The sequence below is a fragment of the Ciona intestinalis genome, chromosome 7 (assembly GCF_000224145.3).
Source record: "Ciona intestinalis chromosome 7, KH, whole genome shotgun sequence".
NCBI classification, from domain to species: Eukaryota; Metazoa; Chordata; class Ascidiacea; order Phlebobranchia; family Cionidae; genus Ciona; species Ciona intestinalis.
The window spans coordinates 3,278,396-3,291,063 of NC_020172.2; the positions used below are offsets into that span (position 1 = coordinate 3,278,396).

The window sequence follows — 12,668 nt, forward strand, 5'->3', positions numbered from 1 at the left end:
GCAACGGTAGTAGGTGACGGTAGGTAGGTGACGGTAGGTTGGTGACCGGTAGGCAACGGGTACGCGATCTGTGTGTGTATATAGGCAACCGGTAGGTAGGTGACCGGTAGGTAGGTGACCAGTAGGTAGGTGACCGGTAGGTAGGTGACCGGTAGGTTGGTGACCGGTAGGTAACGGGTACGCGATCTGTGTGTATATAGGCAACCGGCAGGTGACCAGTAAGCGATCGGTACCGGTTGCCTACACCCTACCCCTAGGCAACCTCTATTTCCTACGAGTTGAACTTTTTGTCTGGTAATTTATGTACTTTGCTGTGGATACCGTTAGTACCCCTATCGGTAATTCACTTTGGTCATAAGTTTCACTGTACATCATTTTTACAGCTGGAATCTTTTTAACATAAATTATATACGATTGTATGGTAGGATATATATAGGATAGAGTACAATGGGGGAAGATGGGACACTTAAGCACATGATGCCAAATATTTTCAAAATCAAAATAGATTGCGGTTTTGGGGATATACCACGACCATCATTATTTTATTAATAGACAACAATTCAAAAAAATATAATAAAACACATGAGGAGTTGGGGAAGATGGGACACTAAATTGAAATATATTTACATTAGCAGTATCGTGCAACTTGTAGGTAACATACCAAATTTAACCGGCTGTGCTAGTTCTTTTATTTGAAATTAAAATCCTATTTTCCCCTGTCTATTTTCTCTATGCATAAATCTCAGTTTTTTTACAAAACTAAAACTAGTTTTATGAGACAAAATCAAACTGTACGAAATATTCAAGAATGTTTTATGAAGCTATGAAACTAGTTTAATCGTTCACACTTGTAAACTACATAATTTCATCGGTTTTAGTATTATTTTTGCGACATTCAAAACTAGCACCTTATTATTTCGCAGCTTTTTACCTGTTCAAAGTATGCTGTTTCTATTTTACATATTTTTTTTTATATTTTAAAACAGTAAAATCAGCTTTGACGCGCATTTTATAAAGTCTTGATAATACTGTTGAATAATTCTGTAACATTATTTTCCTAATTATCATTAAATAGGGGTCCGTTAAAAGAAAATTAAAAAAGTCTCATCTAAAAAAAGGGGCCCATCTTGCCCCATCCTACTATACGATAGTTTGGTTAGAATTCATCAAAATATTAGAAGATAAAAATAGAAAAAACACGAGTCCCGCAGATTTCGCCGCTGGGTTCCTCGGTGTTCGAAGTGACATGGCCGTTGCTGGCTCCAGCGAGGGCTTGCAAACGAGACTATGTCGACAACATTAAGCAGGTTCTTTGCGTCCATTGCAAGAACTTGAGTTGCAGCCATCATGCCTAAAAATAAAAATATACATTAAAATTCTTATATGCTACATTTAAAATTACTTTATTATCAGGAACACAGTCACACCATAACGTTGTTCTGAAAAACAGGAGATAGTAGATTGGGTACAGTCAATGTTTTCATTAACTTTTAAATTTCAATTCAATAAAAAAACAATGAACAATTACAAAATTAGATTAATTTACCCTCACCTCACGACTCTTAACAGCGTTGGCGACAACATCTGACGGTGGTGGTAAAATGTCACCGCTTCTGAGAACCATGAAGAAGTTGGATTTTTATCTTCAAAAGTGCATAAGTGATAAGGATACAAAACATAATAACATACAGTACATTTTAAAATAACAATATAAATAAGGTATGGTGCGGTGGGAGAAGATGGGAAACCATTAGCACATAATATCCAAACATCCTAACCGTGTTTTAAACAATTAACAACGGTCCATGCAAGTCATGAGGATACAGTTTTATAATTCTTTGAATGAAGGTTTTTTGTTTACTACCAAATGGGACGAGAAAATAGGATGAAAAGGTGACCCACCTTCCCCCACCCTACTACTAATGGCAACTTTTTCCAATATGCTAAAGACTTCTTCAACTTATTGAATGCAGTAACTAAAGAGGTGAAAAAGTTTTATTAAAGTCTTGAAAAGTAATTAATTGTTAATATGTAACAGTTAAAGTATGCTTGCTTACAGTCAACAAATTACGGTCTGTAAAATTTGTGTAGGCGAGAGAGTAAGCTTAGGTTAAATTTTAACTTTGATAATTAATAGCTTAATTATTAAGTAAAAAATAAAGGCATACTGCTACTGGCCTACAGAGAACATTATGTGGTGCTATGTGTATGTAAGCGAGAAGAAATAATTTACCTTCCCTAATTGTGTGCATTGCAGTTAAACTTTCTCACAGGATGAAATAGTTTAGAGTTATGTCATCCGGGCGGCAGCTTTTTATTGCACCTGAAATAAAAAACAGCATATATGATTGGGATATTTATTTATAGTATTATTTGTATAGGGAACTGACTGTAAGCTTACTGAAACAAGTTCCAATAAACTCAAAATATTATCCTTTTTAAAAACCAACATTTTGAAAATCTATAATCAATTAGAAATTAATTCTCAAACATGGATATAAACAGTAATGCATTATTTGTATGAGGAACTTACTACAAGTTTTCTTGAATAAGTAATAATAAATAAATAAAAGTATAACTCAAAAAAATTAACTTTTTCAGCAAAATAATATTTCGAATATTTATAATCAATTAAGATTTGCTTCTTAAAAATGGATTTAGACAGTGGTTTTCGGAAAATGGCCGCCTATATTAGTGAGGACGAGAGGCCAGATATAGAACCCTTACTAGACTTTATTAAAGAAGAATTTGCTCATCCGCAATTCCATGTGTGGAAAGACTACCAGTTATCACCTGGTGGGAATCCTGCATTAGTAGATTATGCATACAATGAATGGAAGCCGTGGAAAAATGATGTCATCGTCGCTTCTTTTCCTAAAACAGGTTGGTAAAGTTGTGAAATTATTAGTTAAATTATAAAAGTATTTAACAAATGCAAAGAACAGTTTTTAATAGTAATTAAGAATATGTATAAGAGTAGATTTGAGTAAGATGGTTCATGTTTTTATTCTCTTTTATCGTTTCATTTAATAGTAAAAAAAATATTTTTTACAGAATCATTTTACCAAATTCTAAAAGAGCGTTGTTAATTGTAAAAAGCAGGATTAAAAATACAGTTTTTTAAATGCTTATTGTATCCATCTTACCCCCACACTACTACACATATTTTGAAATTCTGTTAATGTAAAAATCATAACATCAAGAAACAAGAAAACGTGGGAATTCAGCAAAATAACAGTCTTTGAATATCTCGCAAGTTTGTAAATATTTGTACAACTTGTTCTACAGCAGTCTTATAAACAAGACCCTCCAAAAATGCACTTCTACATTCAGATGCTGCATATTTGAACAATATTTAAGTGGCTAATGCACTTTTATCTAACCAGGAACCACTTGGTTGAGAGACATATGCAGACATTTATTTTACAAAAGTGACTCTGTTGCGTTCGAAATGACAAAATCCTTTATGGGACCTCATGTTTATCTGGAATCTGACAATCGTATGTATTATATACCTCATGGTTAAATCTTAGCGTGCGTGTGTGTATTAAAATCTTACTATTCCAGTAATTAAGTACGAGTTGTGGGAGAAGCTACCTTGGAAAAGAAGAATTCTAGCTACACATATGAGCGCTGGTATGATGAACTTAGAACGACTACGTGCAAGTGGGGTCAAGGTACAACAAAAGCGCAAAGGCTGTTAAAATTCATGAGAACATGCTTGTTTGATTGTCCCCCAATTTATCGGAGATATTTTCAGATAATTTACATCATTCGTAACCCAAAAGATCGACTCGAATCAATGTACAACATGATGCAAAACTTGCCTATTCCAAAAGATAATAAAATTTTCAGTCAAATGATGGGAATAAACTCATTCAGTGATTTTGTAACAGCTGATTTGGAAGGTAAGACCAGCTCACCAAGTCTGCTGTTTAAATGAAAATTAAATACATTGTATATGAGCAGGAAAACATATTGAAATTAACTTGAAGAAAGGTGAAAATTATTTGGATCATATCCTATCCTGGTATCCTCACCGAAATGATGATAATGTTATGTTCGTTTGCTTTGAAGACATCAAAAAGGTAGCTATAATGTATTATTAAATAGACTGAAAGCTAAATGTATTTTTTTATAAGGACCCAAAAAAGGAAATCTTAAAAGTTGCAAAGTTTTTGGAAGTGGATTTGACCGAGGCAGAAGCTCAAAACGTTGCTGATCTCACAACTTTTGAAAAAACAAAAGAAAGGATGAAAAATGTTCCCGGTGTACCTTCATTTTACAACAAAGGTGTAAACATATCGCTTGTATCTTTTTCATAGCAGTAAAATAATAAGTTATTTATTCAGGTGCTGTGGGAAATTGGAAAACTCACTTTACAGTTGCACTTTCGCGGAGAGTCGACAGAATGGTGGAAGAGAAATTATCTTCAACTGACATCAAGTTTACCTACCAATTGTGAAACAATCGTGAACTGTTTGTGCAAGACCAATATATGTATATTGATTGCTAAAGGCGTCAATATTTTTAATTAACTTTACCTATCCATAAATTGTAATTTTTCAATTATAGTTCTAACACGTAATTTGCTCTTATGCAATATTAGACTTATAGAAGTTAAATAAAACGGTGGAAAAATGGTCGGATCTCATAAATAACTTTACCTATCTAAAAATTGTAATTTTTCAATCATAGTTTTAACATGCAATATGCTTGTATGCAATTTATAGCCTAAAAAAATAAATAAACAGAGAAATTGCAAAAACACTACTAATTTGTCGAGTAACAAATTTTTAAAGCGAATGAAAAAGTGCTAACAAAGTGGAGGGACATAACACGTTGCATTATCACTGTATATGATGTGTTTTAACAATATATCTCACTACCTTATGCTATCACACACAACTAAAACTTATTTTACACCAAAACATTAACAGTTAATGCTAACCTTTACCTTTGTCTAAATAGAAAATTAAAAAAATAGAAAAATGTTACTATTCATTTTTGCATGGCAGGGAAAAGACAGTCATTATAAAAGGAGTATCTTATAGAATCAATCGCATCGTTGCAATTACCCATACATGTAGGTAAAAGCTCTAGTAATATAACCACTCTAACTACAAAACCATAAACATATTTACAGCTGTAATTATCAGCTAAAAATTTAGAAATGAGGTTCTAAACTTAGGTATAAATAGGCAGCCTAATGGTACAATTGTTTTTTTATACTATAGATTTATTTAAAAACACTCTTTGAGCTGTGCTTATAAAATGTAATGCAAAAAATTATTATGCTCTGTAATTGTTTTATAGTTATTTTGTAGGGATTATAGTAATAGAGTAAAACAAATAGGTCAAAACAAATCCTAAATAGTTTGTCCAGTGTCAACATTATAGGTGCCGGATTGTTTATAAGTTAGTGGTAAAAATTAACTAGGTTATGTACATTGAAGATACCATCATGACAGTATAGTTTGATGTGGTGCAGGAAGAAAACAAGTTTTTTAACTGAAATAATTCTGCTGTGTTATTCATATCTACAAATTTATGAAATCAGCCAAGTCAGAGCTCTGTTTAAAACAGTTTAAAAGCAGTTAAATAAAATATTTATTCCTTTTCCTGTATCTGATACTTAGATCTGTTTGTATGATCAATTAAAGTTTGGTAGAAATTAGCAAAAAATGGATTTAAACACTGGATTTATAAAAATGGCTAATATGATAAGTGAGGATAAAAGGCCTGATGTACAACCAATATTAGATGCTATTGTTGAGCGATTCGCCAATCTAGAAATTCTGCATTGGAAAGACTACCAGTTATCATTTTTTGGAGTTCCTGAATTAGTAGATTATGCATACAACGAATGGCAGCCGTGGAAAAATGACATTATTGTTGCTTCTTTTGCAAAAACAGGTAAGTTAATAAGAATGTTGGCTGGTGTCTTTAGTCACATTTTTGTTTCTATTTGAAGTTTACTTTGATAAAAATTAAACAAAAATGACTCGTTTGTCTGCTAGGTGTAGCGGTTATTTTCTTTCAATCAAATTTAAATAATTTTAACTGTAAGAGTGTTTTAACAACATTTTTTTTACTATATCTTTTCTTTCCGTTTAAAATATTTCTAAAGACAAATAAAGTTTTTGTTATTATTATGAGTAAAAGTAAATAAAGCAATAAAGCATGTGTTAAAATTTTATAAAAATATTGCAATATCAAAATAAAAATTTTAGTTCATTCATGATGTATTTAAATACACAAGATAGAAGTTATATAACTGAGTATGAGGTCTCTAAAACACTTGCTCTATATGTGTGTGCTGTATAAATGACTCCAATGTTATAATTGTAGAGTAGGCATAGGTTAGAATCATGTTACTTAACAACAGAATTTTTTTTAAACAGGGACCACTTGGTTGCGAGACATATGCAGATATTTAATCTATGAAAAAGACTCTGTTGAGTTTGAAATGACAAAATCTTTTCAAGGCCCCCATGTTTATTTGGAATCTGAGAACGGTATATATACTGCCTGTTCAGTGCTGGTTGTTATTAGTTTTTATATCTCTAATTTTTCAGTAACTAAGTACGAGCTGTGGGAAAAACTGCCCTGGAAAAGGAGAATTCTAGCAACACATATGAACGCTGGTATGATGAACTTAGAAAAACTAAGATCAAGTGGGGTCAAGGTGTTTATAACTGATCAAGTTAAGAACATAAATGTTTAATTTAAAAGTCTTTTTTTTAGATTATTTACACCATTCGTAATCCTAAAGACCGATTCGTATCAATGTATAATATGATTTGGAATCTACCTTACCCGAGAGAGAGTGAAGCTTTTCGTCGAATAATGGGAGACTCTTTCAGTGATTTTGTAACAGCTGATTTAGAAGGTAGGTCTCAAAATTGCCTGTATGTATGAATACAAGTTATATATACGGGCAGGTAGAGGTATTCAGTTTAACCTGAAAAAAGGTGAAAATTACTTGGATCATATTCTATCCTGGTATCCTCACCGAAATGATGATAATGTTATGTTCGTTTGCTACGAAGACATGAAAAAGGTAGATATATTATGTTGTATTTTACTGCAGCATGCTGTTACAGAAAGGAATTTTGTTTCTTTTAAAAGGACCCCCAAAAAGAAATCTTGAAATTGGCAAAGTTCTTGGAAGTGGATTTGACCGAGGCAGAAGCTCAAAACGTTGCTGATCTTACCTCGTTTGAAATAACAAAGGAGAGAATGAAAGATGTTCCCGGTGTACCTTCATTTTACAATAAAGGTATAGCCCAATATATAAGCCATATATAGTGGGCTGGAGGAAGATTGGAAACTTTTTTATTCTATTTTCTCGTCCCATTTGGTGGTAAACAAACAACATTTAAAGAATTATAAAACTGTATCCTCACGACTCCCATAGACCGTTGCTAATTGCTAAAAACAGGATTAGGATACTTGGATATTAAGTGCTAAAGGTGTCCTATCAACCCCCACCCTACTATATATACATATAAATATATTCAAAAAACTAACCCAATCCCACACCATGTAATCAGGTGCTGTAGGAAATTGGAAGACTCACTTTACGGTTGCTCTTTCGGAAAGAGTCGACAGAATGGTGGAAGAGAAATTGTCTTCAACTGACATCAAGTTTACTTATGAACTCTAAAATATTTAAAACTGTATATATGAAGTTAATGTTCAGATGTAGTATCTAAAAGGTTACTTATACAATTCTTTATTCAGCTTACATATTACACATCTACTGATTACTGTATTGTTAATATTAATCTTATATGTACGTAGCATGTACTATGAAACATACAAAATACAATAAAATACTGAATTATATACAACAATATGTTAAATTACCTTAAAATCAAAGTTATCATTAGGCTGGTGCAATCTATAAAACAAAAGGATTGGTTAAATAGAGTTCAAATATTTTGTATATTTTGTAATAGGATCAGAACAAGAGGGTTAAATTTGTAACCTAATGATCACAAACACATTGGTTTAAAGTCAGAGCCAAAATTGCTCTGTAGGGCAATGGTAAATAATTGACTAGAGTTAAGTAATCAAACTATTCAATGGGTTTGCGACATGTTTAAAGAGATTTGGTCTGTGTCAATTTGCAAGTCATGTTTCATACATGCTTTTATATCCAGTATTCATTATGCGCAGAATCATTACTTTTAAGCAGGATTATTACGTAGAATGTTCAAACACAAGAATGTTCTCAATGTTTAATCTATCTATATTAGCAATGTTAAACAGCACAATCTGCTGCTGGTTGATATTTAACTGCAGCAAAATACAGACATAGAGGGTTAGAAGACATTATTTGTAATTTTACAAATGTATAACTTTATGTCAAGAACTGTTAGCTGGTAAATAAATAGGATAATATAATATATTATCAAAAAAATATTAGTTGCATATAATTTGCTATGGATGATACAAGCAAAGTAGTTTTGGTGACTGGTAAGCATTTTTAAATATGTTGAATTGCATGATGATTGTTTAATCTTTAATGTTTAACCAATGTGTATGTTTTATCAGGTAGTTCTCGTGGTATAGGAGCAGCAATTGCACTGCTGTTTGCCAAGCATGGGGCTTCATTGTCTCTTACTGGGCGTAATGCAGAAAAATTGAGTGAGGTGGCCAAAAAATGTAAAGAAAATGGAGCAAAACAGGTAATTTACATAGGTTTACTTTATAAAATTTACATATTTACATAGGTTTACTTTATAAAATTGCTTTTTTTAAACTTTAAATTAGAGTAACCAGAAACTACAATGTTTTTTGGTGAAGAAATGTAAACATTATTGTAGTGCAAACATAAATAATTCGCGGTTTGTACACATTTAAGCAGACAAATTATTTATAAGTAAAGTCATAACCTGATATCTTGGAGCTTACTGTTTCCTCTTCCATTTAAGTTCATTAAATGCCCTGCATTCAGTGTCATGAGGTGATATCTAAATTTACCTACAAAATATTTAAATAGTTAAATATTTTCTATATGAACAAAGAGAATATCGTTAGGAAAATAAAATATGTTAATAATGTGATCGTTACTGATATATAGTAGGGTGGGGAAAGATGAGACACCTTTAGCTCACAATATCCAAATATCCTGATGGTGTTTTGAACAATTAACAACGGTCTATTGGAGTCGTGAGGATACGGTTTTATAATTCTTTGAATGATCTTTGTTTACTACCAAATGGGACGAGAAAATAGAATGAAAAAGTGTCCCATCCTATCACACCCTACTATATATATGTTTGTTTAAAAAGATGGGTGAATACGAAATGGCACTACTACAGCAGATGCATCTATAAATTCTAAATTGACCGGAAAAAAAGTGCAAAATACTGTATCTGTTCCACACAGGTCTTAGAAACAATAGCTGATGTTACAAAGGAAGAAGAATTGGACAGGTTGGTGGAGCAAACAATCAAAACATTTGGAAAGTTGGATGTGTTAGTAAATAATGCTGGGATTCTAATATTAGGGAACCTTGATGCAGTAAGTAAATATTTCAAACTCAAAAATTGACTCAAAATTGCATCTAATAAAAACATAATGCTTCAGAAAGCTACATAAAATGTTTTATAACTTATTGTATGGTGATTTTAAATTTTAATCATACCAACACTAGAAAACATTCGTATTTTAACAACAATCGGTGACCGCTATGCGAGGGTAAATCAGTTAAAGCCACAATAAATGTTTTATACCTCACTATTTTAATAAAAAAGTGCTTTTAATTTATCGTATTAACACTATTGTGCTAACATGGCATTGATAGTGTAATAGCATGTGATCGGATTATATGTTTAGTACACTAGCGAGAGTTTTGATGCACTGATGTCCACCAATGTGAAAGCGCCCATGTATCTAATGAAGATTGCAAAGTCACATCTTGCTGCAACTAAAGGTATTTTTACCAAATATGCATATATATATATTCTGTTATCACAGATGGCTATAAGTACATTGTTTCATATAAATCTGTTTTTTTTTAATTCAATCAATAAAAGTTTTAAATTTGATTTGAGATTTTTTTTTCAAAAAACATTTTTTGTATTTGGACTTTTTTTCCGGACGATTTGAAATACCTGTTCTGTTTCATGTTAACACTTAGCAATTACGTATGATTTATATATATACACCACATATTAGCAATTGCATTTCACTTATTTGTACTGTATAAATTTCAGGAAATATAGTGAACCTCTCGAGCATAGGAGCTTTTTACAACAACTCAACTGCATTAGTTTATTCAATGACCAAACTGTGTATGAACTACATTACTAAATCCTGTGTTAAAGGTATGGATTGTAGTGTTAGCATATATAGCAAAAAAACAGTTGACGACACCAGGAGTGTGCAATCTGAGCCCGTGCCCAAATGAGGCCCGCAAAGCCAGCTGCATTTTTTTCACTAAGTATTTGATGACAATAAATTTATATATTAGTTTTATTTAGACATTTTTGCGTCCGAACTTTATATTTCTGCTAGGAGATGACCCCATTTTAATATTATAAAATCAACGACAAAAAAAAACTATTGTTGTTTCATGCAAGCCTATGTTAAATAAACGTAGGCCGCCGGTTCGCACAGTAGTTTATACCTGGCCTCCTGTAATATGGGTTGCACACCCCCAGAACTACACCGAGAAATGCCATATCTTTATTAGTGTATTCCTGTGTGGTAATATTAATTAGTAGATAATACTATATGCCCTAATATTACCCCAATATATAATGACCTATATTTTGCAAGGTTAAGGTTTACCCATTTACCCATTTAGGCCAAGGTTTACCCATTAATCTGACTCCTATATTTGCCCTTAAGTTGACCCATCACATAACAATAACAAAGGTGTTTACATGGACATTTATATCTTTGCAGATCTGTCCAAGGATGGGATCCGGATTAATGCGATATGGTTTGAATAATATATTAAAATTTTTGACCCGTTTTAACAAACAATTTTGTCGTTACAGTCCAGGACCGATAAGTACCGAGATATTCGATAATTCGTTTACAAACGAAGAAAAACAAGGAATCTTGGAGAAGTACGCGTCATCACTTAAAGGAAGGGTACCAACAGTGGAAGAAGCTGCTGATTTGGTTTTCTTTCTCGCTTCAGATAAAGCGTCAATGGTTACTGGCGAATGCATGCCTTTTGATGGTGGCGTATTTGTCAGCTCAACTACATAAAACCAATGAAAAATGGTATTAATTAAAATTGGGCATTATACTACATCATTATAGTAATATTTAAAATTACATTCATTCTTCTAAAATTAAACGTTGTAATTATACCAGTGTATAATCATAACCAAGGGTTTTAAAATAAATTAAAGGATTTGCATTTATTTTTGCTTTTAACATTTTTGCATTCAGCTTTTAGTTCATTTCACTCTATATATATTTATATCATAAAATAATTAGGTTCGAACTACAACAACACAAACAACAAGGCAAACAACAACAATGCTAACAATAAAAAATATGCAAAAAAAACAACACAAACAACAACAATGACCTATACAACAACGCAAATAACAACAAAACACAGATAACATGAAGAATTAGTTTAAAAAAACCACAAACTACAACACGTTAAACATACACACTGCGCATGACAGAGCCCGCTAGCACATTTCAGATGTCCCATATTTGTCATCCAAAACTCCCAAACGCGTCTCACAAAAGCAAGTAGTCCAAAAACTGTAGCGCATGCGAAGCGAACAACACGAAACTACTTTGTTTGTTTGTTTAAACAACAGGAAGAAAGATCGATTACGCGTTTTTAGCGTTTGTGTGCTTTGCGTCCGAGTCCCTCCAACAGGAACAACCATTGACCAAGCTTCGAATGAGAAGTCTTGCAACACAAGAATATACAGAGATCGCCAATCCAAGTTCTGTACATAACCACAGCCATAGACTACTATGATATATTATAGTAGTTTTATTATAGTACACGACTTACCCAAATGTGTTTCACATTTAAATAATTAGATGCAACCAGTTTGAATGCTTCTGGTCAAAAAACGACTGATGGTTGGTTACGAATGTATCATTATAATTGCCTACTTCAAGATTGCGGCACGTACAGGCAAACAAGCATCGCTGTGGACCTTTTGCATGAAACCAATGCTACAACAATCACATCACACGAACATAAATACCAAGATGAAGTGTGTCCCAACTCGCACGTCACGCAAAAAGTTAAATACTGTATCTTGAAGTGCTGCTTTAGGATATACGCTGCATTTATATTGCACGCAAAATTTCACTAACTACTGTGGGGTAAAATGGGATACTTTTAAGGCGTTTTCACCTGAAACCCTAATTTTCCGATTGATTTTATAAAGCAAGTTTTAAATTTAAGCATCAGGCATTTATGTTAAAGTTTTCCATATTGGCTTTAATCTGCGATAAAGAATACACACAAACCGTTAACACATAATGACACAACAGAAGGCTGCTAAGAATAGAAACGAGCATGACAACATGTTGCCTAAGGTTGCATCATAGAATACTAACTTCTTCTATGGTTGCATCACCATAAACGGAAGTTGTAGTAAATATTTTGTATTCTTTATATGTAAGGTCCTTGTCAAGTACCTGGGTTTAGGCCACATTTG

At 32.6% G+C, this 12,668-nt stretch overlaps 3 protein-coding genes and 2 long non-coding RNA genes across 9 annotated transcripts; 3 read left to right on the forward strand and 2 right to left on the reverse strand.

The window, feature by feature from the left end:
• Nucleotides 1–991: 991 nt before the first annotated feature.
• On the reverse strand, nt 992–11,115 carry LOC104265848. Of its 5 annotated transcripts, none has more exons than XR_003396035.1 (10): nt 11,037–11,115; nt 8,923–8,991; nt 7,873–7,906; nt 7,583–7,665; nt 6,820–6,909; nt 4,379–4,452; nt 2,794–2,874; nt 2,234–2,323; nt 1,553–1,643; nt 992–1,351 (listed from the first exon to the last, which is right to left on the reverse strand). It is a non-coding gene; the product is annotated as an uncharacterized LOC104265848 (long non-coding RNA). The 5 variants fall into 5 exon arrangements; XR_003396036.1 differs by having other exon boundaries at nt 7,583–7,640; nt 8,904–8,991; XR_003396033.1 differs by having other exon boundaries at nt 8,904–8,991.
• LOC100183977 (amine sulfotransferase-like) lies at nt 2,378–4,994 on the forward strand. The gene is made up of 7 exons (XM_002123188.3): nt 2,378–2,883; nt 3,387–3,500; nt 3,568–3,677; nt 3,761–3,908; nt 3,970–4,088; nt 4,143–4,293; nt 4,353–4,994. Exons 1-7 carry the CDS (start codon nt 2,652–2,654, stop codon nt 4,463–4,465), a joined length of 987 nt encoding a protein of 328 aa, XP_002123224.1. The 5' UTR covers nt 2,378–2,651; the 3' UTR covers nt 4,466–4,994.
• Nucleotides 5,610–7,856, forward strand: LOC100179229 (amine sulfotransferase-like). Its single transcript, XM_002120473.3, has 7 exons — nt 5,610–5,916; nt 6,405–6,518; nt 6,579–6,688; nt 6,748–6,892; nt 6,945–7,063; nt 7,132–7,282; nt 7,557–7,856. Exons 1-7 carry the CDS (start codon nt 5,685–5,687, stop codon nt 7,667–7,669), a joined length of 984 nt encoding a protein of 327 aa, XP_002120509.2. The 5' UTR covers nt 5,610–5,684; the 3' UTR covers nt 7,670–7,856.
• LOC100181604 (uncharacterized oxidoreductase SSP0419-like) lies at nt 7,948–11,393 on the forward strand. Its single transcript, XM_002123387.3, has 7 exons — nt 7,948–8,484; nt 8,563–8,696; nt 9,400–9,534; nt 9,850–9,946; nt 10,230–10,340; nt 10,924–10,960; nt 11,019–11,393. The coding sequence occupies exons 1-7, from the start codon at nt 8,451–8,453 to the stop codon at nt 11,233–11,235; spliced, it is 765 nt and encodes a 254-aa protein (XP_002123423.1). The 5' UTR covers nt 7,948–8,450; the 3' UTR covers nt 11,236–11,393.
• On the reverse strand, nt 11,164–12,438 carry LOC113474381. Its single transcript, XR_003396040.1, has 3 exons — nt 12,011–12,438; nt 11,784–11,942; nt 11,164–11,227 (listed from the first exon to the last, which is right to left on the reverse strand). It is a non-coding gene; the product is annotated as an uncharacterized LOC113474381 (long non-coding RNA).
• Nucleotides 12,439–12,668: the final 230 nt, after the last annotated feature.

Coding starts and splice junctions, on each gene's coding strand:
- LOC100183977 (XM_002123188.3), top strand. CDS start 2,652: ATGGATTTAGACAGTGGTTTTCGGAAAATGGCCGCCTATATTAGTGAG. Junction 3,678..3,760: donor TACGTGCAAGTGGGGTCAAG/GTACAACAAAAG, acceptor AGATATTTTCAG/ATAATTTACATCATTCGTAA. Junction 4,089..4,142: donor GCTTTGAAGACATCAAAAAG/GTAGCTATAATG, acceptor TTTTTTTATAAG/GACCCAAAAAAGGAAATCTT.
- LOC100179229 (XM_002120473.3), top strand. CDS start 5,685: ATGGATTTAAACACTGGATTTATAAAAATGGCTAATATGATAAGTGAG. Junction 6,519..6,578: donor TTATTTGGAATCTGAGAACG/GTATATATACTG, acceptor CTAATTTTTCAG/TAACTAAGTACGAGCTGTGG. Junction 7,283..7,556: donor ACCTTCATTTTACAATAAAG/GTATAGCCCAAT, acceptor CCATGTAATCAG/GTGCTGTAGGAAATTGGAAG.
- LOC100181604 (XM_002123387.3), top strand. CDS start 8,451: ATGGATGATACAAGCAAAGTAGTTTTGGTGACTG. Junction 9,535..9,849: donor TATTAGGGAACCTTGATGCA/GTAAGTAAATAT, acceptor TTATATGTTTAG/TACACTAGCGAGAGTTTTGA. Junction 9,947..10,229: donor ACATCTTGCTGCAACTAAAG/GTATTTTTACCA, acceptor TATAAATTTCAG/GAAATATAGTGAACCTCTCG.